At 32.4% G+C, this 27709-nt stretch overlaps 1 protein-coding gene across 2 annotated transcripts in view; it reads right to left on the bottom strand.

The window, feature by feature from the left end:
- LOC145260616 (dipeptidyl peptidase 3-like) overlaps positions 1 to 27454 on the bottom strand; it is a 116499-nt gene extending 89045 nt beyond the window's left edge. The window contains exons 1-2 of one of the 2 annotated variants that reach the window (XM_080118924.1): positions 27416 to 27454; positions 5674 to 5844 (exon numbers count right to left, since the gene is read on the bottom strand). In XM_080118924.1, the coding sequence (XP_079975050.1) occupies positions 5674 to 5844; positions 27416 to 27439 (195 nt within the window). In that variant the 5' untranslated portion in view covers positions 27440 to 27454. Of the gene's footprint in view, positions 1 to 5673; positions 5845 to 24547; positions 24893 to 27415 lie in introns of those variants that run through there. The other variant, XM_080118925.1, reaches the window with a different exon arrangement.
- Positions 27455 to 27709: the final 255 nt, after the last annotated feature.

The raw sequence follows: 27709 nt of genomic DNA, 5'->3' as shown, positions 1-27709 counted from the left end.
TTTTTTAGTCACCAGTTGGAAAAACTACTGATTTTTAACAGGATTTACTCGCAATGTAAAATCTTTTTTCTCTAAAGGTTAACCATTCATCAACTTTTTCATGGACTTGACATAGTTAGGCTGTTTTATATATAAATAAACTTTGCTCACAAATGAAAACAATGTTACCTCGAAGCCCCTAAAGTTTTGCAACAGTACAAACAGATAACTAATCATGGGCCTCGAAGTTTCGAAACAGACAGCGCCTATGTATGTGACGGAATAAGAAAACTCATTAAGATAAATAAAGATTACCTTTAAAGTAGTTAATAAAATCCTTGTATATCATATTAAATATGTTATGAAAAGTTCTATGACGTTTTTATCATAAATTTTTGACAGCATTAATCTCACTTCAAACAAGCAGTTCAACTTAAAAACATAAGAGAATCATAATGAAAGAATCGTAAATCTAAGGTATTTTTTTTTAACGATGCCATTCTGATTCTGATATCCCCAAAATACACGATTCTTACGATTAACGATTCCAATTAATCGTTCCCACCACTAGAAATTATATTCTTATATCCTTTGGTTTTGCCATCATTTCATATGTATTATTTTCAGATAAAGCTTTCAATTCGGATTCCATAGCTTTTTTTTTCCATTCTTGGTGATTTTCTAACCCTGAAAGTTATAGGTTTATCTTTTTGCATTATAACAGTTGTAAAGGGTTTAAAAATCAGCTATAAGTCCCTTGAGTTTCATTGAGATTAATAGGATTTCGCTTATTATTTCACCCGAGAGTTTTAATGCATTTGCTGTTGTTTCTGCTCTTATTACATAGTCAGTAATCGTCTCGTCTACCAAACGTTTTAGAGACGTTAGTTCTGTATATAGAGGCATAATTTTTGGTTTTCCTTTTGATAAATAATGTTCTCTTAATATGTTCAACGCCTTACGTCCATCATTCAAGACATCTCTTATAATCAAAGAGATTTCTATCATCTAAGCATTGAATCAGTTCTGCAAAAACAGTTGCGTTCTTTTTGATAAATTCGGGGTCATTAGGATTCTCTGGTGGAGATTGATTAACTTTGTGTAATTTTTGTATCCTTAAATACCCCAGAAATTTCACCTGTCACAATTCAAATTAAGATTCCGATCTGTCACCGCAAAATTGATGTCTGGGCGCATAACCTGTTAAGTGTTGAGAGATTATGTTGAACAAAGATGGCGGCAGTAAATCAAATTGGCGAAGAATCAATGCAGTCACGATCTCGAGTATTGAGTAATTCTTAATAACAAAGATGGCGGCGAAGAATCAATGCAGTCATGATCAAGTCGTTTCAAGATGGAGGTTGACAGCGAACTGACTTGAATCCAAAATCTGATACGTTTATAATAAGGTTGGAGGCTTCTCATTGGTCGATTGTCCTAACCGTAGTTATAAATAAGATTGTCAAAATCATTGGGGTCATTACCCTCATTATTAATCAAAAATATTTTAACATCTTGATTTCACACGCACTTTTCCCTACAGGAGAAAACTTGAGTGTCTAAGGCCTCTCTCTGCACAGGGGTTTGTCAAGACAACCTGGCATGAGGATAATTCTCCATATAAGTAAACCCTGACTAAATATTCAAGACAACATAGCATTCGAAGGTCAAATAAAATGCCCCCCAATATGGTCATCTTACACTGGCTTATACTAGGATTGGGGCACCTTCTCTGCACCCTCTCTAATTGATGTTGCCTATAGTAACAACACTAAGCTGGATACTCCACCAGAATAGATGAATTCTTGTTTTGGAATCAAGTAAGATGAAGAGACCAAAAGAAAGGCATGATGTAATCTAGTTAATTGGTCGATAAGTGAGAGGGAAAATTAATATTCCTGACTTCTTTACTAAGTCAACATTTAGGAGATAAGAGAAATATTCTATAACATTCAAATACCTATGAGATCAAGTGTTCGCTCCAGTAACGATCCCCTTGATTTCAAAAACTTTGACAGTATTAAAATGAAATAAAAATGGTGAAAACATTCTTCTTGTAAAACTAAATAACTTTGCGTCTATAAAAATCCTTCTGAATAATATAGAAATAAATAATCTTATTACAGTGGTATCTCGTTACTCAAACATAATTCATTCCAGATGTTTGTTCGAACACCAACATGTTAGACAACTAAAACGATATTTCCCCTTTAAATTAACTGAAAGAATTGGTTCCAGGCATTAAAAGTTCCTTTTTATCTGTAAACTTTAAGAATTTTATACATTTAACAGTAAAAGAATTCTTCAAATAATCGGTTTAGCTTTGTGTAAAGACTTTAGAAGCAAAGTTTTTTTTTCCTTGCACAATTATTTACTGTTATCCCAAGATATGCCCACTTCATTCGTCGTATTGAAGTCTATTGTCTTTTTTCTATTTTTTTTTTTATTACCATACCATCCAAAAAATTCCAACAAAACTCTAACAGCCAGCCATGGTTCTCCCCAGAATGTGCTGCTGCCATCGCGCACAGAAATCACTTTTTCCATAACTACCAACGTAATAGATGTACTGAGACTAAAGCTGCTTTCAGGACTGACAGCAATCACTGTAAAAGAGTAATAAAAAATGCAAGAGAGCTATATGCTCAGTCCATTAAATCCAAAGTAGCTGATCAGCGGCTTGGTTCCCACCAGTTTTGGCAAATAGCAAACAGGATCCTGAACAGAAGCATGCGTTCTATCCCAACCATCATCAATGGACCTGAGGTCATCTCGTCAGCATCAGACGAAGGCCATCAACTCCCCATATTTCCGCTATGCAACGTACTAATATCTGTGCATGAGGTCGTCAAGCTAATCAAGAACCTTGATTTCAGTAAAGCAACTGGCCCTGACACCATTCCAATTATAGTGTTGAAAAAGCTTCAACCAGAACTTGCTCCCATACTTACAAAACTGTTTAAGCATTGCCTTAAGTAGAAGTGCTTTTCAACACCCTGGAAACCTCATCAGTATGCCCTGTATTTAAGAATTCAAGTGATAAGTCATTTCCCTCTCAGTACCGACCAATAAGTTTCCTGTGTGTCATGACTAAGTTGCTGAAATCCATATTAAATAGAGAAGTAGTCAAACACCTCAGCAGAAACAACCTTCTTAGTGGCCTTCTTGTCTGGTATCTTGTTTTGACATCTTGTCATTTTTCCCTGCGTACAGTTAAAGTTTTTTGATGTTTTCCGTACACCATAGTCGGCAACTTTTTGATATCTGGAATATTGTAGTGCCCCAAAATTTTATGCCATGTCTGTAAATCATGGCAGGTGGTTTTTGATGGTACTACACTATTTAAAAAATATAGTTTTTTTCATTTTCTTTAATGTTGAATATAGTTCCATTCGGGTACACGAGTTTTGATTTATTGGGCTAAAGTTTATATTTGCACCTTGTTTAATGGCAGCTTGTACAGAAAATATATTTTGTTTAAATTTTGAAATTAGAAGAGCGTTTTCTAAAATACAGAAACAAAGTTCACCTTTATTGTTCCTTACCGATATTTCAGCATTGCCTTTTTTTCAAAACGTTATCGTTTACTCGACTGTTGTCGGCTAGTTCTCCAAAATAATTCTGAGGCTTAAAGTTGGGATCAAAATTGATAAAATCAGATTCCTTCATAATTACATGTGCCGTGGCATCACAATCGACAAAAAAAATTATTACTGTTTGTTGAAGTGTCAAACATGTATGAAAATAAAAATGTATGTTCGCTAACGGAGCTCTCCACATTTTTAATGGAGTCTCCTTTGAAAGTCTTGTATCTATATTGGAAACTCTTGTGATTAGGTCGCCCATAATTGTAGCAAATAATTTTCGTACTTTTCTTAGGAGAAATATTGTTTTTGGCAAAGTTGCAGTTTTTATTCCAGGCATGAGTATAATTTCGGTGTTTTTATGCGTGCATTTTTAAATTTCATGATATTTGTAGATACGTTTTTTTTCTGTGATCATTTTCTCAGTTTCCTCGTAACTCCTGTGTGCCACCTTGAATCGACTAAAAGTCATGAGTCTTTATTTCTGGGTTATGATGGTAAATGGCTTGAAATCACTCGATAATCCTTTGAGGACGATGGAGATTAACAGACTGTCGCTAATAACTTCAGACATTTTTAAAGAATTTGCAGTGGTTTCGGATCTTATAATCATAATAATAATTGTTTCGACTTCCATTCATTTTAGAGAGGTCAATTCAATATATAAAGAGATAATTTTGGGTTTTCCTTTCGATAAATAATGCTCTCTTAATATGTTCAATGCTTTGCAGCCATCATCCAGAGCTTCTCTCAATAGTAGTGATAGAGTTCAATCATCTAAGCACTGTATTAATTCCAAAGACAGCTGCTTTCTTTTCAATAAAGTCGGGGTCGTTTTTGTTTTGAGATTGTGCCTGAAGTACTTCGTGTAGCTTTTGAATTCGTAGATATCCTAAAAATTTCACTTGGCACAATTCGAATTTTGATTCTGATCCATCGAAATAAAGTCTCACGCTGGGCCCATAACCTCTTGAGTTGGAAGTCATGTTTAGTTTCAGAACAGTTTACGATGGTTAGGTGCTCTATACAAGTCCTGGAGGTGACTGGTTCTCAGTAGACAGTTGTTTTTGTTCAGGTCCCTGACTTTATAATTTTGTAACCACAGAGCAAAAAATTCTTCTTGTGTTGACACGAAGAAAAACATATGCAAGGTTGCTAAAGAAGGTGGTTTAATTTTTACGGAGTAATTCTGGTTTCTGATTAGTTGGTAGCAGAACGTGAAATAATTTGATTCGTTAGTTTGTAGCAGCATCGTTTATAAATAAAATCTCCCAACTGTGAAGGACCATACCTCCATTATGAAGCAAAGATATTGCAACAATTTTTAATACAAATAAAATCTCTGTAGTCAAATTAAGTTGCCACCCTTGAATTGTAACACATTTAAAAACAACATGGCAGCTCCCATCTCACTTGCCATAAAATTTGATTTTTTTTTTTTTTTTTTTTTTTAAGTTTAAAAAAAAAAAAAAAGGAATACTACATCTATTTACGTGATTTTTGGAATACGACATTTTCGTTCCATGACGGGTGTGCACAGCATAAAAATTTGGATTCTTCTAAATAAGCACCATATTTTCTTTACTTCACAGGTATTACTGCTCAATGAACTGAGCCATTTGTTTGCTGATATTTTACCTCAAAACAAGGCGTCTTGCCACTTGAATGTAAGGGGCTATTATTTAGGATCATGTCTAACAGGGAATTGTGGGAAGTTGAGTAGCGAGATGTGTTAAATGTTGAGCCATTATGTTGAACAAAACGGCGATAGTAAATCAAATCGGCAAAGAAACAATGCAGTCACGATCAGCAGTGGTTTAAGATGGAGGTTGACAGTGAAAAGACTTGAATCCAAAATTCGATATTTTATGATTTTGGAGGCTTCTCATTGGTTGATTGTCCTAACCATAGTTATAAATAAGATCATCCATAGCATTGGCGTCATACCCTCATTAGTACTCAAAAACATTTTAACAAGTCAGTATAGTCAGCGAAACAGGGAGGGAATTATGAAATCTAGCAGCCTGTCGAGACCTCACCAGTGAACATGATTACATAAAGACGTAAAGTTATGGTTTCAAATGTTTATAAGAAAGGAGGCGAGTATTACCTGCATTAGAACAATGAGTGAACCATACCAGGATGCTTCCGATATGTAATGAGCAAATGTTTTCTCTCTTTCATTCAAATTATTAAAAGCATTTGTGCAATCCAGCAGACAAATGTTATTATCGTTTGGGATGATGTGTTCCTGGTTGCTGTCAGCCATTTTGGATATATACTGAAAAAAAAAAAAAAAAAAAAATCAATAAAACTAAAACGGAAAATTAAATATGACACACATCTAGAACTGAAATTATCAAACACATTTTGATTAGTTATCTGTTAGGTTTTATACAGGGTGGCCCACTTAAAAGTAGCCCAATCTCTCTAATCTTTCAATGAATCACTGACACCACAAGACAAAATGCAATTTTTTTTTTCAACAAGATGATGCTACATGTCTCATAGATCACCGACTTCAGTTCATGACATGTTTACGGAAGAGAAAACAATAAGCAAAGTGTTATATCCACCACGTTCCCCTGACTTGTCATCATGTGATTTTTTATCTTTTGAGAGACATTAAAACAAAATGTTTATGCAAATAATCCTCACAATCTAGACCAACTAAAGGAGAAAATTACCAATGCTATCAGGAGAATCATCAGGGAAGATCTACAGGCAGTATCTGCAAACGTTAAACGTGCCCAGAAATGCATAGATGTCAACGGGGAGCACTCCCAATCTTTCATAACAGTACATGTAATTTAAACAATAAAAGAATGTTCCTCCTCGCTACTATATTTTCTGGGTTACTTTTCAGTGGGCCACCCTGTAGCATGCTAAAGCTATTCAAGTTTCTTGCATTGCAATTAAATATAAAATAAACCAAAATTTTTCATTATGAGTTGAGAAACATATGTAACAAAGAAAATATAGGCATTCACTGAAACAAAAAGAGAAAAATATGATCATAGACTAATTTTTTCCTTTGGTTATATGGGATGCAACCAACCAGTAATATATATAGTACATTTTTTAGCCTGCTAAAACAGGCAAAAGTTATAGCCTGTTGACTTAAACTGTGCTTTATGCCAAACTTCTAGAGTAAATCTGGTATTGTGGTGACCAAATATTTATTAATTTGTACATTGCAAACAGAAACCATATTACTTAGTTTGCTGTACCTTATGACAAAAACCCATACAAAAATTTCAACCACATTGGCTCAGTAGTTTCCAAGAAAAAATTAAACGGACAGACAGATAAAGAGAAATATATAATTAATATATATAAAAATGAAACATCTGGTTTATTCAACTTAACTAAACTAGAAAACTACAAGTGTTTTTCGTTATATTTTGCAAAAATGATTGTATCTAACCCAACTGTGCTTTTAAACATTAAAAAGTAAAAAAATATTACCATGTTAAAAAAACTTTTTTCGACATTGTTCAGATTTCAGCCGAGGCTATTTACCAGAAATACTTCCAGTTCATATTGAATCTGCTTTCATTATTCCGAATCGATAAGTATACCATTAATCCTGTTTTTTTGTTTGTTTGTTTGTTTGTTTTTTTTATAGAAAAAAAATACATTGTTTTTTTTTTTTATTCCTTCCTGCATTTTCTTTACGTGTTCCTCCCTGGCATAACTAAATAATAATAATAAAAAAAAAAAAAACTACTCGCCAGGATTCGGCAATATATATACACCAGTTTTGTTTGTTTAAATACTTGCAAAAAAAAAAAAAAGTTTGTTTCACTTTTTCTAAACTATAAAAAAAAATATTTTAACAAGAAAGTTGCTGGTTAATTTTTACGACTTGCTCCAGCGAATTATAAACACCCTAACCTCCCCAAGTTAAAAATTGCTTTCGGATTAAACACTCCCCAAACCTTGAATATCGTTCTTAACATGGGGAGGTTGGGGTGTTTATAATACACTGGGGCAAGTCGTAAAATTAACACGGTTGCTATTGTTTATTGTAAAAATTGCTTTAAATTTATTTGACAAAAAAATTGACATTTTCTACAAACATTTAATAAGAAATACAAATGAACGGTAGGTTTTTTTGTTTTTTTGTGTTTTTTTCTGTTGATGTTTTGTTTCTACATTTAAAAATTTACTTTATAATTTCTTTCATATAGCTTTGTAATTATTACATCGGCAACGCTCGGCTTTATCCGGCTGTTGACGTCATGCACCGGTGAAAGCTAAACAACACTTAAAATTTAATTCATTGTGGATTTATTCAAGCATTCCTTTGGAAAATAAATATTTAAAATAAAGTGGCGCTTATGCACTTATGTAACCGTACTATTATTTAAAAATAGTATTTTCATGTTAAATTCAAGTTTTACAATATCTTTTTATTTATTAAATTGTTAGGTACAGATAATCCGGTCGGTTTCTAATGTGTGGAAAATTTAGCTCCTGAAAAAAAGGGTACTCTGGATAGTAACAAAAATAAAAATTGCCTCAGTCTCAAAGGATTTCTCCTCTACTGATCAACGAAAAAAAACGGTTAAGTGTAGTTCACCCTCTATTTCTCTCCCCGCTCTGTCTTCCTCTCTTAATATTTCTCTCCATCCATCTCTCCCTCTCTATATCACACTCTCCATCTCCCTTTATACCCCTTTCTCTAACTCCCCTTTTCTCCTTTCCTCTCTCGCTCCCTCTCGGTTTCTAACTCTTCCCTCTTTGTGTCTATCTCTCAATCCCTCTTTCTCTATCTCCTTCTCTATTTCCCTCTCACTTTCTTTTTTCTATCTATATATCTTCCTCTCTATCTGTCCATGTCTAATCCCTCATCCTATTTTAGTCTCCTAAATTAATTACAGTGAATAAGGCATTGTTAAAACATGGATAAATCTTATTTTAGTCACCTTATTTACTTACTGTGAGATTAGAAGTCATTTGAAAATTACTGCTACCTTGAATGGCACCAGGAGTAACTGGTAAAACCTTTCTAATTAAATTGATTTTGACAGCCATTTGTTAACAAAATGACATAGCCTTAGCCCTTGCTGCATGCAGAATACCTGTGACCTTGCTACCAAGTAGAACTACTTATTCTACTTTGAAACTACAATTAAACATTCATTTTTTCAATAATATCATGTTCAACATCTCCAAAACATACAGTATGGAGAAAAATATTGCAAAAATGCAAACTTATTGTTTGGGATCAATGCACAATGGTATGCAAAAAATCACTTGAGGCTCTTGGTCGGTCCTTGCAAGATTTGCAAGGTAATGTCAGACCATTTGGGAATGCAGTAATATTGCTTGCAGGAGATTTCAGGCAAATGTTACCTGCAATTCCTCAATCGACACCAGCAGATGAAATAAATGCTTGCCTCAAATACTCTACTTTTTTGTTCCATGTGAAGACATTAAACTTAACTCAAAATATGCATGTCCAGTTGCAAACTGTTCGATCTGCACAAAATTTTTTGCATCACTTCTGGGAAATTGGGTACGAAAAAGTGCCAGCTGATCAGAGTTAAGGGCAAAATTCTTGGACTTTTAACTTCTGTAATTTCTGTAATTTTATTTCATCAAAAGAAGAGTTAGTTTAAAAGGTCTTTGCAGATATTCAAATTATAAGAATTCCACTTGACTGAGTGAATGAGCTATTCTTGCAGGTCAATACAAAGACGCCCATGAACTTAGCGCTATTATTCAATGTAAAATTCCAAGTGAGGTAGTCAAATACAAATCCATCGACGCTGTTGTGGAAGCAGATAAAATAGTTAATTATCCAACAGCTAGATTTGCCAGGGATGCCACCGCATGTATTGCAACTGAAATTTGGCATACTAATTATCATGTTGTGAAATATAAACCAATCCAAGCTTTGCAATGGCACATGGCTTGCAGTAAAAAAAATTAAACAATATCATAGAAACAACAATCTTAACAGGACCTTTCACAGGTGAATATATCTGCATTCCTATGATTCCACAGGATACACCATAACATTTTAGGAAACTGCACTTTCCAATTTTAGTGTCATTTGCAATAACCATCAACAAAGCTAAGGGAACAATCTTTACAATTGTGTGGCTTACAGCTATTCACTGACTGTTTTTTCACATGGACAATTTATGTTACATGTTCAAGAGTCAACTAGCCAACAAAATCTCTACATCAGCTAAGAAAATGGAACAACAAAAACTGTGTACCCATACGAAATGGGAAATTAAACCTATAAGAAACATGCATTTTCTCATTTTGGAACTTTTTTCATTGTGCGAATTTGAACCACAGAAACGCATAGCAGGGTACAGCTAGTTTATCTATATATCTACCTATATATAAAAAGTAAGAATGTGTGTGAGGCCACTTCTCAACCTATATACTCAATTAGTTTTTGATCTACAGACTTGGAAATTTGGTATATAGAGTATTCAGATGTGAAGAAAACTTTAATCGGTTTTCATCTGGCTGCTAAGGGGTCAAAATTGAAAAATTGGTAGGGGAAAGGTATCATCAGATTTTTATCTGTCTGTCAACTTTTTAAGGAACCTGGTAAGCTAGTCTAATGGTTATCGTACTTGACTCACTCTTTAGGTTTCGTTCTGATTTCAGCTCAAATATTAGAAAAAATATAATACTTGCCTACACATCTGATTCTTACAGTTTTTTAAGTTTTTTAAGGAATTGAACATTACGCTAGGTACATCTGCTAGTATAGATATATTTATACAAATGTAAGACATGAATATGTAAAAGAAGAGAACTACTAGGCTTCAGGGGAACTAACTCTGTACATTCTTATTCCTAATATTTTTTCCCTTTATTTTTATTTTTACATGGGCATCATCACTTATCAAGGCCCAGAGACCACTCAAGGATAAGGGTTAAGAGTAGGCACCGCCAAAACTGGGGGGGCAGGTCAGTACTTTTTGACGGACCGTCTTTTTAAAAATCTACCAAAAATCAGGTAATTATCCGATCAATACGAAATTTTCAGCGATTATTAGGAGAAGAATGAACTTTATAACAGTGTACTTATTTTTCATAAACGATATTTATATATATATATTTTTGCTTACAAACCCCCCCTTGTTTTGAAGTGGGAACAAATATGCTTAAAATAATCATCTGAAACTGAAATCAACATATTGTGTTGTTGTAAGGGACAGAATTATAGATTAAAAAAAAAAAAAAAAAAAAAATTGTTTGCATACCTTATTTTGACGTCTGAATATCAGAACTTCGATTGTGTTTAATTATCCCGCTTTTGAGTTTTGAAGTGTGAAATTCGGTGAATATGATAAGTAAAATAATTAATTTAAGTTAAGCAAAACAAAAAAAAAATTTTTTTAATATTTATACGAAAAAAGCTATTTTAAAATTTTTGATAAATAAATTAACAATTTTTTTTTAGCGAGCCGAATAATGCATGACCATTATTAAACAGGGCATGCTTTGAATAATCGATACCAAAAAAAAAAATTCAATAAATATTGTGCCCTTTGTGTTAAAAATAGCATCATTTTTTTCGATCCCGTTTGAAAACGTTTGCCGCCTTTCGACTACGGTGGACCAAACGCGCTGAAATAATTTTTTTTTTATTCTGCTTTAAATTGCCCCCCCCCCATTTTGGGGAGCCTGGCCCCCACACACATACACATTAAAAACCAAACGCATACAAATGGTCACCCATCTGGTACTGGCCAGCCTCAGCTTAATAATACATTGAAATTTTCGTCACTGAAAAATAAGTTTTTTTTGGCCTGTTTGGTCTTCCATAGTTTGCTTTTTATCAAAGGAAAACGTAAACAGCGTCGATCTGAACTCTACGTCAATGCGAAATATCTGGTTACCTATATGAATAAGTGGAATTATTTGAAATTCAGGTACTTATATTATAATATTTTTGCATATTCTCTTAGAAAATCATCCTAAATCTTAGTTAGACAATAAATAAATTAATTAATTATTTCAAAAACCCTTTTTTTTAAATATTTAAGTACGTTTTTTGTGCAAGACAAAAAATGTCAATTGTTAACTTTTTGGGAAAATTTAACATTTAAAATTGAATTAAAAATAGTAGAAAAAGTTTTACATTATTCTGTTTTCTATATGATAAAATTCAGGGTTTTATCTTTCTGGAAAAAAAAACTTACTCAGAAATAATGGATTTTAATAAATGTAATTTCGTTTTAAAAAACAACAACTTGATTTTGCGGCCATTTTTGGCGGTGCCTAGTTAAGAGCATACAGTAGTCAATTGAACAATATAGTAATCGTTAGTAATGGAAATTTAGTAAATTTGTTAAGTGGATCGGCTCATCAAGAACTTGTTTACGTTGGACTTGAAGACAATCAGATTGTAGTCAGCTGGAAAGCAGGAAAACGGAAGACAATTCCACAGGCGTGCAGTTCTAAGAAAGAAGCTTTGTTCATGGAATCTATGTTTAGGTTTAGGCACAGATAAAGAGTTGCAAAACTCCAAAATATATTTTAACTAGCGGGGGTGTTTAGAGGTATGTGTGTTCGTGGGGTGGAGGGTGGAGGAGGGGGGGGAGTAAATAAAAAAGAATAAGCCAAGTAATAGCCCTGTTAACTTCTTAAAAAAAAAAAAAATCGGAAAGGAAAACAAAAAAAAAACAAAAAGAAAAAAAAAATCGAACGTGATGCAAACGAACGATGTTAAAATTTTTCAAATCGGAAAAACAAAAAAAGAAAATGCGAACGTGATGGAGAACAAAGGATGTTAAAACTTCTTTAAAAAATTTGAAAAATAAAAAAATAAAACACCAAACACGAAAAATGACACATTAACCCTGTTTCAATATTAAAATGTTAAAAAAAAAATTTAAAAATCACAATTCGAACTTACAACCTTTAGATAATGAGCTAAGAGGACGTCGACAAAATTGAGTCAGTTTTTTTAATATTTAAACTAATTCAAGTTCCGATGTCATTTGTGCATGCGTAGATGCTATCTTGTCATGAAGGAACGTTTTTTGCTACCCTCCCTGTACAAAACTGGCCAGTTTAGGGTGAAGGAATTAATGTTTTGAGCCAATTTTTCGATATTTGTCGTCCAAGGTGTCGAGCTTCAAAATGATACCGATCCTGTGAAACTCCATCGCCTCTGTCGAAAGTTTTTGCAAGACATACAAACACACACACACATTCTGCCTTTTATATAGATAGACTAGCAGGGGGGGTACCCGGCATTGCCCGGGTGTTTGGAGGCGTGTGTGTTAAAAAAAAAAAAAAAGTTTTAGTAGGAAGGTAGGATTGAACCCGGAAGCCTTTACGCAGTGGTGGAAACAAAAGCCAACCACTTAATCATCTCGGCCAGGAGTGAAAGAAATTGGTTAGCATGTTAAATTAAGGATTATAAAATGAGTGAAAGAGGTTTGATTGACAGGTAGCCGCTTAATGAGGTCATCGCAGGAACGTTCCGATGATGTGGCAGTATTTTATTTACTGCAGGGCAGCTTCTTGGAGTTTGTTTACTTTGTTTCGATGCGGGTCAGTTTTCGCTTCCCCAAGATGATGGTGGGAGGGAAAGCGGCTCCCCATTTAAAGGGGATTGTCCAAATTGAATAGCAATTGTCTGATATAAGGAGGAACTCCACACTGATCAAAGTTGATTGCTTTCAGACGTTTCCAGAAAAATGGTGTTTGGAGGTGTGTGTGCTGTTAAATAAAAAAGAAACCGGGGGTGGGGTGGAGGGGTAAAAGTTGGAAGGATCAAACCCAAAGCCCTGAGGCAAAGTTTGAAAATAAAATCGGGCAGCCAGAATGAGTTACTAAAAGATGTTTGAATTTATTTAAGAACCAAATTGATAGGTGCGCGCATGGAAGTCGTAGAGCGTTACGACGATGTAAGCAATAGCTATTCAGCAAATGAGGTCAATGACCAGGTTTGTTTGTTATAAGCGAAGTAAAAAAAGAAAACATAAAAACGAACGTTAAAACTTAAGTGGGGGGGGGTAATCAAAACGTAAAAAAAAACACAAAAAAAACTAACGTAATGCAAACGAACGATGTTAAACGTAAAAATCGAAAAAACAAAAAAGAAAACAGAAAAACGAACATGTGAAAAATGGCTTAAATAAGCCTGTTTCGATATTAAAATTTAAAAAAAAAAAAAAAAAAAAATCGGTGGGTACTTGGGTGTTTTTGGGTGTGTGGTCGGGGGTGGATAAGCGAAGTAAAAAAAAAAAAAAAACAGAAAAACAAACGTTATGTGAAAAATGGCTTAAATAACACTGGTTCAATATTTAAATTTAAAAAATCGAGAAAAAAAAAAAAAAAAGACATCTCACACCACGATTCGAACCCAAAACGTTTAGATAACGAACCAACGCCCTAACAAACTGAGCTAATGCGACGTACATGAAATTTAGTCAGTTCTTCAACTATTTAAAGTAAATCAGGTCATGACGTCATCTGACGCATGCGTAGAACTGTAGCTTTCATAATTATTTGCTAGTCAAAAATCTTAACAATAATCTGCAGAGTTATTATATATAATCTTGATAGATTATCTCTTAATTAGGTACGGGCAAAACGAATGCTGATGCTCAAAATGTATAAACATTTTGACCCCTCCCTTTACTTAAAAAAAGAAAATCACCAAAAATCAGGAAATAAACCAATTTTAATGAAATTTTCAGTATTTATCAAATAATGATCACAGATTTGTTTAAACAAAAAATACCTTTACTAAAGTTATGGTTTTCAGAAATAAATAAAAAACTGAAGAATTTATTTTTGCTTTTTTTTATATAAGCATCGTAATTTGTAACAATAAAAATAAAATAATTTTTACAGGAATATTACGAAAAAAGCCCCTAAATCCGTATTAATGAATTCAATATAACTCAAAGAAAAATGAATTTCTCAAACTACCGATATTACCATTGAATTAAGCATTGCTTATTTAATATTTTCACAAAAGATATTTCTACTTTTTTTTTTAATTACGGGTTTCGCATAATTTTTATATGCAAGATTTTAATAATTTCCTTGCTCGCAGGAATGTGAAACTTTGGGTGTAACATGTTTTTTATATAATATTGAACAATAATTAACAAAAAAATTAATTTAAAAATAGGAACATAGAAAAATAATTAATTTAAAAAATGCAAAAATTAATACAAACGTTCAGAAAAGGAATGTACGGATGCACGACTGGGAAAAAAAAAAAAAGAACTTCCTCTCTTTTAATTACATTGACGTCATTTTCAGTCTTTCGGCTGCCTGAAATTTTGGGCCTTCGTAATTTTCGTGTTTACAAAATTTTAATTTGTTGCATTTTGCGAACGCCAGAATCACTTGGTTTTGGGCTAATTAATTTGTTTTATACAAACAAGGTATTTTTTTTTTTATTTACTTCAATATCTTAGGACTTTACTAATTATCTTTGAAATAGACCCAGAAAACTAATATTTATCTTTTAAAGGATTTTTACAATGAATTTATTTAACTTCAAAATTTAGTTGAATTGGGTAGCTCGCCATGAAAACATTTTCATAACTTTTTTTTTTTCACGTGTACAAATATTTTTTTCCTTTTGGAAATTACGTTTAGTCTTTAATCTTTCAAATACAATAAAAAAGTAGTCAGAAACCCACAAAAAAAAATTTATGATAAATCTGCTTTCAAAACTAGGTTCCTCATTTTGCCCATACCTACTATTAATAATGGTATCTGTTTGAAGCTAAAACTATATTATTACTTCTAATAATGTCCTATCAGAGAAAGTAGTTATTCTCCGCACGAACGATAATGTTCTTTCTTGTGAAATATCTATATAACTATAAAAGTGAACGTGTCTGTGTGTGTACATTTCCCTACGCAATAACTCTGTCAATTTAAAGTCAACAGACTCGAAATTTGATATACAGGGTACTGAGATTTGGGAAAATCTTTGTGATCGGTTTTCGCCTAGAAATTTGGCTGTTAAGGGGTCAAAGTTCAACGATTTGACCTTTGAGAACTCTACCAAACTCCTCCGACGCTTTTTGGTCTAAACACTTGAAATTTTAGATATAGGTTCCTTGGACATGGATCTAATTTAATAACTTGATTTGAGCCCAAAACAAATGTTAAGGGGGTCATAATAGGGATCAAAGTTAAAAAAATTGACCACTTTTTTTTTTTTTTTTGCTCAATATACACCTCCAAACACCCGGGCAATGCCGGGCTGAAATGCTAGTATTCAATAAAATCTAACATCTTGACCTCATGAATGTTTTTTCAAAGCTTGATTATTAGTCGATTTTCATGTATAGAATTTTCAGTACAAAAGAGTGTCTTGAATTCAAACATGCTTATGCGATCATCAGTGTAGGAAGTGATAATTACTGCTGGTCAGAAGATTCAAACCCAGTCACAAAGCCACCTTTAGCTTCTCTCTATCCAAGCCACCGACAATAAACACATAAATGGAAGAAAATCAAATATCTATGAATCCCATGTCGCAGAGAATATTCGACAACAAGAGTCAAAATGATGCGTTTGTGCTGAAGTTGACCACTATTATATGATACGAGTCTTGGAAATTTCTTTCAAACTTTTTAAACTATTTAAAAGGAAAGAAAGAAATTGTCCTTCATTGGAACATTATTTTGTCAGCAAGTCTATATATATATATATATATATATAGTGATGGTTGTGTATTTCAGAGAGAAAAAAATGTATATTTAAAAGAGTGTAGCCATCAACAATTGTGGGTTTTTCAGACTTTTATCATTTTATCAGTTGTCCAAACGCATTATAAAAATATTTTAAAATAAAAAAAATGATAAAAGTCTGAAAAACCCATAATTGTTGATAACTACACTCTTTTAAATATATATATTTTTGATAGCCGAATGGTTTGGGTCCTTGCTAATGAAGCCAGACATGACTTCTGTTGCAAGGGTTCGAATCTCTCGACTGGCGTTAATCGTGACACCCTGCACTGATGATTCCCGAAAGGATGAAACACTAATGTCTGTAGGTATATAATTATTATAGTAAATAATTATGTCAGCCCCTTTAAGAAACTTGTTTCTTATCGTTGAGCACTTTCAGTTGTAATAAGTCGGTCAACTTAGCTCATATGCGTAGATCATCATATAATGACTAGATCACTCCGACGTGAAAAGCATTTAAAAAGAATAAATGTTGAATTTCAGCTGTATCTCTCGTGGTTGTCAGTAGCCGAATGGTTTGGGTCCTTGCTAATGAAGCCAGATATGACTTCTGTTGCCAGAGTTTGAATCTCTCGACTGGCGTTAATCGTGACACCCTGCACTGATGATTCCCGAAAGGATGAAACACTAGTCTCTATAGGTATTTAATTAAACAATTATTCTTTATATCTACAGACACTAGTGTTTCATGCTTACACAACCAGCAGTGCCGCAGGTGACAATACCTGCCAGTCTGGAGATTTAAACCCAGCCTCAAAAACCACCTTTTGCTCTATTTGTCAAGTCTTTACCTCAAGGTTATCCAACAATTGCCACACAATAAAGGAAATTAAGAACTAATAAACACCAAATTCATGCCAATGCATTCTACAATCTAGAGTGTTCGAACGAGTAGTAGTCGCGAACATTGCATAAACGCGAGTTGACTGCTTTTTAGCTTTTATTCCGCAGACAGTGACCATCCTTAAGCATTCCTAAAGAGGCTTGATAATTACAGTTAAACAATTATACCTACATATACCCTACATATACTAATAGGGTGACCTGACGTTGCTCGAGATTGAATGAGGATCAACGAATGTTCCACGCTTCCGATACTTTTATCGTCATCGAAAGCGGTGAAATTGTCCATTCGTCAATCAAATCGATTGATTGCCTGCTCTCATCAGGAAACCTCTGTGGTGCACCGAGAGGAAGTTCCACATACCTCTCCACAATAACTTAGTCGATAATTTCATTTTAGAGAACTGTTGATTTTATGAAAGTATTTTTATTTTATATAATGACTTGAATTAAAGTCTAAAAAGCAAAAGTCATGTACAATGGTTCAATTGTACTCTAAACAGAAACATTCATTTTGAATGCGCCCTTGTTTTATAAAAGAACCTACTGTTGATTTTATATGTCAGATCCTTCTGCTTGTGCGGTGACCGAACTTCTCAAATGCACTTGTGATGTTAGGCTGTATAAAAGTGTTAACTTTGGTCACAATTCGACTGTTCCTTTGTTAATGGGTTTTCTTCGATTATCGATTTTCAATACTTATCGGAGGTATTCCAATAAAAATAAAACTATTTAAAAACACTTTGAGGCACATAAGTACGTGTATGAAGTTTAAAAATTGGTCCAGCCATTTTGGAATGCATAGGGAACGGACTCATGCACACACAGACAAATCCACAGAGTTCATTTTATATATAGAGATATATTACCTTCTTACTACTATTTCTTTTCTTTCTTCAACCATGTAATTATCTCAAAAATCCAAACTATTTTAAGAATTCAAATAATTGCTGAATCATAAATAACTTATGCATGATAAAAAAAAAACCCAAAAAACGTAGCTTTGCTGATGATTTGCAAATCAAAAATATCAAAATATTTTGAAATGGTATCATCTTAACAATAACTTGCAAAGTCATATACAAGGTTGACAGATTATATATTCCCATTTGTTTTTTTGCTATCAAGGCCCAAATACCATTTGAGGATAAGGATTAATGAGTGTCAGGTGGCCAGTGAGATAACGCAGTAATTGGTGAAAAATTTGGTTGAATTTGATTCAAGAGCACAGCTCAATAAGAACTTGTTAACATTGAAGTTGAAAACGACCATGCTGTATTCAATCAGGAAACTGTGTTCTATAAACTGGCAGTTTGAAGAAATAAACTTTGTTCATTGATTAATGTACCATCTTCCAAGGTTCAATTCAGGTGGGTGTACAATGTATCTTCACTGTTGTCATCTGATCATCCTCATTACCTTTCCTTTGGGGATGATGGACAGAGTGTAATATCTGTTCACTAGTTATACCAGTATTTTTTTTTTGGGGGGGGGGGGAATATGCTATTAGTTATGAGAATTATTTCAATGAAAAGGTGCTCAACTGAGCTCCAATCACATTCTAGGAGTTGTGGAGACTACTAGTAGGTATCCCAAATTAGCCTAGTTTAGAATGCAAAAACAAGTTAAATTTCCCTTAACTTCAACTTGCAATATCTCATTTTTTTTTTTTGGGGGGGGGGGGGGGTATTTTGATGAAGTTTTGATTTAAAGAAAATTTAATCTTTTTGCTTTATAGATATATATATATATATATATATATATAAATATATATATATATATATATAATTCTTTTTCTTGTGTCTTTAATAGTTTTTTTTTTCAGGTTACTTCAAGTTATGTCACTAATTTTGGTGAAGGCCCGCTTTATTTTTTGCACAAAAAAATGTTGGTGTTTTTCAAATTTGATGCGCGGCGATATTGTGAGTCTCTAGGTATAAAAAAATAGTACCATTTTAAAGAAAAAAGGTCACTTATCAATATGGTGAGCTTAAAAAAGGCTTTGAAGTTGTTTTTCACAAAAAATCCAACTTGAAAACTTCATTGAAAGAAATATGAAAGAAATTCAATTGAAAAAAATTCTGGAACCCACTGTTTTGTAGAGAGATAACTCCTCTTAAATAATCTGTTGGTGTCATATTACTATGCTCATAAATCAAGGAGCGCCACTAATAAAAGTGACTGTACCTACATATTGAGATTTACAACTTAATCCAAAGTACAAAGTATCATCACTAAAATCAAGTGTCAAACCAGCCTTATGACCCAACAAACTTGTTTCACTATGTCAATAAAAGAAATGAAAATTCACAATTTAAAAAATAATGTCAGTTGTTTATTTTCTATATCTTCTTTCAAACTTTATGTTCTTTGCTTTATCTTTTTTCGTCTGGATAAATTTCAGCATTGTTAAATTATCTTTTAAAAATTAAACTGGGTACATTTAAAAAAACATTTTGAGTTGTGTGTACCTGACGGAAAATGATTTTTTCATTTTAAAAAAATGTGCCTCATTCTTTTGTTTATTTCTCTTATGTTCTATTGGGCGTTTTTGATATATCTAACATTTTGTTAAATTATTTTTTTAGACTGTACAGAAAGTATAAATGTTTTTCGAGTTGAATAAATATGTTACATTGAATAAAAAACACAAAAAATATATCCAGTTGGGTAGAAAAGTAATTTATTTTGCCTTTGATAACATTTATTTGTTATATATTTGTTTTGTGACAACTTTTTCGAACCTATGTTTTTTTTCCATCGAACTGCCCACCTGTGGAACTCTAAACTACGGGATTGCTTTCCAGCCGATTACAATATGGTCATTTTCTAGTTCAAAGTAAACCAGTTCTCGTTGAGGCGTCGCAAAAAAGAATACCAAAATGCTTATTCTAATTGGCACTTATGATGGCAAACTACAGAGAACGAAAATGTTATATTCCAAAATCATGTAATTTGATTAAGCAGTATTTCATTGTTATTTAAAAAAAAAAAAAAAAAAAAAAAAAAAAATCAAATTTTACGACTAAGTGAATCATATTGTTTTCGTCAGCCATGATAAGGATTTTTTCACTTGTCAGTAGCTTACATTTTTAGTTATATACTATGAAATTTGGGTTCTGGACCATTATAGCAAATTTTCAACTTTCCAACAAACTTTGAACGATCATAACTTGATGGCTAATTGAGCTACCAAAATAAATTTGGTATTTTTGTTTATGGTTTACAAAAATCTATATGACCACATTAATTTTTTTTTTTTTTTTTTTTAGATATAATGAAAATAAAATTTTGGTTTGGGATACCTACTACTAGAATCTGGTGAGGTACGCAAGTGCAACAAGTTCATTGGAGCACATTCCATCGAATTAATCGTAAAACAAACACAGGAATGAAACATTGTGACAATGGGACAGTGGCTGGAGCTTGAGAGACAGTGTGGGACCTATATAACTACTTCATTTACTCACATGAAATTAATATATGAAAGTATAAATTTATGCATAAACTTTAAGTATTTATTTCAAAAGTGCTAAATACGTAGGTAGAGCTAGTTAGTTATAAAATATATATGGCGATTATTCCGCGTTTCATCCACTCTAGGACTCTTCAGGCTTATGCGCATAAACCTGAAGAGTCCTTGAGTAGATGAAATGCGGAATATTCAGTGTAGCTTAATAGCCATATATATATATATATATATATATTTATATATATATATTTAGTTAATTGGAATTCATTGAGATGAGTATTATTTATTAATTTATTGCAGACTATTATCCTCAGTTTTTTTTTAGTTATTGTTTCACAACGTTTCGGCCCACTATTCCTCTGGCCTTCGTCAGGTAGTAACCGTGACAGGATAGGAACTCCCATCCTCAGCAATTACTGCCTTCCAATTGTCGTCTCACCCACAAAAATAATGAATTCCAATTAACTAAATAATATATATACCATTTGGTACGGCCCAGATCATGGAAGATCAGATAATAAATAAACAAGAATTTATAAGAACAAAAAATCCAACCTTTATCGTCCTTCAGGGCTGGTAGCGCAGTGGATAGAGATGTTGGATCTCTACAGTTCCAGGTCAGCATTGTCTGAAGACAGTGGTTTCAATCCTACCTAAAGCCGGCCAGAGGCTTACTTGGCCAAAACGTGGTAAGACAACAATAACTATGGAAGGCAGTAATTGCTGAAGATGCAGTTGGGAGATTCGGAGTTTCTATCCCGTCGTGGTTACCACCTGACGAAGGCCAAAGGAATAGTTGGCCGAAACGTTGTGAAATAAATGATGGGGATAATAGTGCGTAATAAATAAATTAACAGTGTGGGACCTATTAGGTTAGAAACTGTCTTTTAGGGGGTGTGGGCTCTGTCTAGAAGGGAAAGAGACTTGTGGTTGGGGTACCAGCCAAGATGTGGGTACATCAGAAATTAGTGCAATATTTTGTTTAGTAATATATTCTTCTTCGGTGCAATTCTCCAAAATAAAAACTATAAGTTAAACAAGTTTACTAACTTTTTAGGTTGTTCCAGGTCAATGGAGTTACTAGACATAAAAAAAGAACAAATAAAACATTTTTATTACGTTGAAACGTGTTATTTCTATCGTTTCTGAACTTTTGAGATGAGGATTGATTATTCGTATTATTTGGATTCTTCGGACTACTGTTCTCATCTTGAGTGTCATTTTCACAATGTTTCAATCAATGTAACCTCCGACCTTCTTCAGGTGTATCTTGTTGAACTCTGGAATCTTTCTGTTGAACTAGGGAATCTACACGTTACAAGCTATCCCCTTCTGGAGATTGAAGGTTCAATCCTCAGTGCAGGCGGCACTCAAAAAATACAATTGCGAATTACTTAGGACTTCTACTTGGTCATGGCTGGTGGAATGAGAGCATACTACTTCTGTGGATTAAATAAAGGGTTCTGTTCAGTACTCTGTAGAGATTCCAGAAGTTTGACAAGGTGAAGAAGGTTGGAGGTTACATCGGCTGATATGTTGTGAAAATAACACCCTATATTGGAATAGTAGTTTGGATAATCCAATTAATATGAATAATCATTTGTATTATTTGGATTCTTCAGACTACTGTTCTCATCTTGAATGTTATTTTCACAAGGTTTCAGTCGATGTAACCTCCGACCTTCTTCAAACGTATCTTGTTGAACTCATGAATTTGGACGGAATTTTGAACTGAACCCTTTATTTACTTCACAAAAAAAATGTCTAAGTTTCCGGGAAATCTGTTCGGTTACTTTTTTACTCATACCATGTTTAACGTTTGTGCAGAATTTCCAACAATTTCAAGACGTAGGTATTGGGAAAAGTGCGGACGGACAAGGGTGAAGTTATAAGTCCACCTTCCTTTTTGTCGGGGAACCAAAAAAAAAATTAAAAAATTCCAACAAACTCCTTATTTTAAAAATCATAAAATTCAACGCAAATTCCATGAACAAAGTTTTTGGGTTTGGGTTTGTATTACTGTACACATAGATTCGAAAAAGTTGTCAAAAAGCAAATTATATAACAAATAAATGAGGTTTGTATTACTGTACACAGATTCGAAAAAGTTGTCAAAAAACAAATATATAACAAATAAATGTTATCAAAGGCAAGATAAGTTACTTTTCTACCTAACTGGATATATTTTTTGTGTTGTTATTCAATGTAACATATTTATTCAGCTCGAAAAACATACAGCGTTTACCGATGTATTCGAAAATTCAAGATGGCGTCTCACACCCTCTTTAACACCGTAAGTATGGAAAAAGGTGTTATAAATAAAAAACTATACAAAATACTATTAAAAACCCGCCGAATATATGTCAACCTATGTCACGATAACATATATTGAGCGAGTTTTTAACAGTATTTTATCCGGTTTTTTATTTATAACATCTTTTCCCACACTTACCGTGTTAAAGAGAGAATAAGACGCCATCTTGAATTTTCGAATACATCGGTAAACACTGTATGTTTTTCGAGCTGAATAAATATGTTACATTGAATAAAAACACAAAAAATATATCCAGTTAGGTAGAAAAGTAACTTATCTTGCCTTTGATAACATTTATTTGTTATATATTTGTTTTTTGACAACTTTTTCGAATCTATGTGTACAGTAATACAAACCCAATAAATGTTATCAAAGGCAAGATAAGTTACTTTTCTACCTAACTGGATATATTTTTCGTGTTTTTATTCAATGTAACATATTTATTCAGCTCGAAAAGCATACAGTCTTTACCGATGTATTGGAAAATTCAAAATGGCGCCCGACTCTCTCTGTAACACAGTAAGTTTGGGAAAAGGTGTTATAAATAATAAACTAGACAAAGTACTGTTAGAAATTCGCTCAATATATGTTATCGTGACATTGGCTGACATATATTCGGTGTTTTTTTTTTAATAGTATTTTGTCTAGTTTATTATTTATAACACTTTTCCCAAACTTATCGTGTTAAAGAGAGATTCGGGCGCCATTTTGAATTTTCCAATACATCAGTAAACACTGCATGTTTTTCGAGTTGAATAAATATGTTACATTGAATAAAAACACAAAAAAATATATCCAGTTTGGTAGAAATGTAACTTATCTTGCCTTTGATAACATTTATTTGTTATATATTTGTTTTGTGACAACTTTTTCGAACCTATGTGTACAGTAATACAAACCCAAGTTTTTCCCATCGAACTGCCCACCTGTGGAACTCTGAACTACGGGATTGCTTTCCAGCCGATTACAATATGGTCATTTTCTAGTTCAAAGTAAACCAGTTCTCGTTGAGGCGTCGCAAAAAAAAAAAAAAAAAAAAAAAAAAAAAAAAATTTACCAAATGCTTATTCAAATTGGCACTTATGATGGCAAACTACAGAGAACGAAAATTTTATATTCCAAAAATCACGTAATTTGATTAAGCAGTATTTCATTGTTATTTTTAATAAAAAAAAATCAAATTTTACGACTAAGTGAATCATATTGTTTTCGTCAACCATGATGAAATACGATGCAAACAACTCGAATCGAAGTGTCGAAGTCAAAAAAATCAGCCTTATGTCTAATGCAGTTTAATAGTAAATTCGCTAAAAACCGCAATTTTTTTTTTTTTTTTTTTTTCAGTTAAAATAAAATCTGAATCGATTTACATAATTTTTGGAATATGAAATCTTTCTGTAACGCGTACGTACATCATAAACTTTTCTGTAGTTTTAATTGCCGCCAATTTTGAATAAACACACTTTTTACTTTTTGACGCAAACAGGCCACAAATGTTTTAGATAAAGCAAAATAGATAGTTTTTGACTAATTTACCAACAGTATTTCGCTTAAAATAATTTATCTCATTAATAGAAACTCTTACCCAATTTACTTATAATTATAGTAATAATTTTATGAAGATTAAAATACTTACCTTTCGTCTTACAAATGAGGAAATGTTTTGTTTGTTTTTTTACGTGCGGACAAGAATGGACTTGTTGGTGAGTTCCACGAATTGAATATGAAATCGATCTGGCAGCGATTTGAATTTATCTTTTAAAATGATAATGATGCTACGTTAATTTTTAATAATAGAAAAATATTTTTAAGTAGATTTTCTACTTTTTTTTTTCCTGGAAGCCAGAATGAAAATGATATATAAAACGTATTTTAAGAAATGAAGTTAACCGGCCGGTTTTACAAAAACACGTGCCCGTGACATAGACACTTTTTGGTTTCTGTCAATGAAGAGCTCCAAATAAGGAAACGTAAGTTAGGTAACTCGTTCAACTCGGCGTGACCACTCAACACAGATTACAATCACGACCTTCTTAATATATGTCATTACGGCCCGTGAGCTGAAAAATGACGTCATCGCTGAGGTCCTAGCAGCAAGATCTGTCGAATACTCAGACTTTCGGTAATAAATCAAAAAATTTTACAAAAAGCATTAGAAAATTTTAAAATTGCAATAAAAAATTACAAACATTATTATTTGTACTGAAACTCATTCAATATTAAAAAAAAATTCAAAATAAAAGTTTATGTGTAAAAAGTAATTAAATATTTCATTGTTTTATGGATTTTAAAAGCTAAAATAGTTCATTATTTACTCATAAATTACATTTAAAACGAAGAAAAGAAAGGAACACGATGCGTGTAAAATTACGTATGTTTGAAGCAGAAGACAATCAAATGTTGTAAAACGCGACATGAATTTAAGCAATAAACAATTAAACAATCAACTTCAAAATAACAATAAATATTTTTTAATCAAAACAAACATTTTTTTAATGATAACGAGCAACAATATTTTTAAATCAAAATAAACAATAATATTTTTTTTTTACTCAAAACGGACGATATTTTTTTGAATCAAAGTCAACCATAAAGAATTTTATAAAACGAACGATAAATTAGTTTAGCTGAAAAATGAACGATGAATTAACAAAAATAAAAACAAATTAAATTCAAACAAATAATGGGTACTGGTGTGGTGCACTTATTGATCCGTGCTTAAATAATAACGTTATTATTTAAAAAGCCATTCTTAACATGGGGAGGGGAGGGTGTTTCGTACCTATTCTATACTTTAACCGGTAATCGTGAAGAAAGAGAGAGCCTGTTTCCTCCGTTTGACTATAGGTGGCGTTACAAAAAAAAAAAAAAAAAAAAAAAAAAAACATGTTTAAAATTAAAATATAACAAAAACATTTATTTTTTATTTCAAGGGTGCCATTATATACATTTTGTGCTTCCGTAACTGGGTGGACAGACAGTAATGCCACTTTGGACTTTACAGGTAAATTTCTAAAAAACAGTTCTTTTTTTTGTTTTGTTTTAAATTTGAATATATTATTTATTGACCTTTTCTCTTCAATTTGTGATATATAAGACTTTGGTACATAAATTAATTATTTACTTTTTAGTAGACATTTCAAAATGGGAGGCGTGAATTATTCGACCCCCTGTCTTTCCAAGCTTATAACTCCTCGAAAAATGTAATTCAAGCCCTAATTTTTTTTTTTTTCAATTAAAGGAGCAAGGACCAAGGTTCCATTAAAAAAAAAAATAAAAAATAAAAAAAAAAATAACGTGGTTTAAACAAAAAGGTTTTAAACTTCAAACTTTACAGGTAAAATTCTAAAAAACACTACATTTTTTTTTGTTTTAAATTTGAATATATTATTTATTGACCTTTTCTCTTCAATTTGTGAGTAAATTAATTATTTACTTTTCGGTGAGTAAATTAATTATTTACTTTTTAATAGAAACTTGATGGGGGGCATCAATTAAAAAAAAAACGTTTGTCTAAAATATTATATTCGGTTTATTGGAAAGAACATAAAATTTCACATTGACCCTGAAAATAACGTAAAAATAGAATCAATAGAAAAATTTTGATAGATTTTTAAAGTTTAAAAATTGAAAAATATTGAGTTCGGAAAATTCATTACTGTTTAAAAAAAAAAAAAAAAATTCTATTACTTTTAAAACAACTTTAATAGTTTATTTTGGAAGTATAATCCATAAAGAAAATAAATAACCCACTTTTAACAGAGAAATTATGAGATTTTTATATTTTATTCGCAGTTTCGTGTTAGGGGTGTCAAAAATTCCTGCAAACATTCTGATACACCTAGCGGATCACTCAGTAAGTGCACGAGCACCAAATAATATTAATATAAACAAAGTTACTAGTACATAAATATTTCAAACATTAAATATTAAAACATTACAAAAATAGGGTTTGTTTTACAATCTACATAGATTTGAAAAAAAAATGGTTAAAAAAACTAAATATATAACAAATGTTACTTTGAATTGCATTTATCCAAATTAAACGGCTGACGAAAACACGCTGTCTTCAGAGCATCAAAAATGGTTTCTAATTCGAAAAAAAATAAACAAAAAGTGATTGTCACTGTGACTCTTATTGGCTAGATTTCTATTAGTATTTTGTTTACCTTTTTTCGAATTTTGAACCATTTTTGACGTTCCAAAGACAGTGTTTTTTCATTTCAATTTGCCGGTTTACTTTAGCAACTCGACGCAAGTTATTTTTTGAACCGAATAAAAGCTTTAGATTCCGTTAAAGCACACAAAACTTATCCAGGTAGGTAGAAGAGTAACTTATCTTTCTTATGGTAACATTAATTTGTTATATATTTGGATTATTGACCTTTTTTTTTTTCTTTCTTTCTTTTTTTTTTATTATGTTTGTTGAGTTCTCTACTAAATCCCCAAAACGGTTTTGTCGTTAGACGTTATCTACTTTCAGTTTTTTTCTTATGACACATACCCAGTTTCTATAGATCAAATCCATTGACGTCACCAGCACCAGGTTATATGACTTTAGTTTTTCAGCCTTCTTTATTATAGAGGGCCATGTTAGGACTCGTTTGTGTTGTTAATTACATACAAATTCGGGACAAGATCAAAGTGTAGTATCTGTTCTTCAGATGCTGCACTTCTATTTCTTGTTCTCTTTCGGTGGAGGAGAAATCCTTCACGACTGAAACAATTTTTATTTTTGTACCTTTTCTCCACGTTAAAAAACGACCCTGGTGTCTAACTCTGTACCGTGGGGAGGCAT

Source organism: Euprymna scolopes, chromosome 36, assembly GCF_053919585.1.
Source record: "Euprymna scolopes isolate OS-2025 chromosome 36, ASM5391958v1, whole genome shotgun sequence".
Lineage (NCBI taxonomy): Eukaryota > Metazoa > Mollusca > Cephalopoda > Sepiida > Sepiolidae > Euprymna > Euprymna scolopes.
The sequence above is the reverse complement of the archived record's forward strand: the minus strand, read 5'-3'. Positions and strand labels throughout refer to the sequence as shown.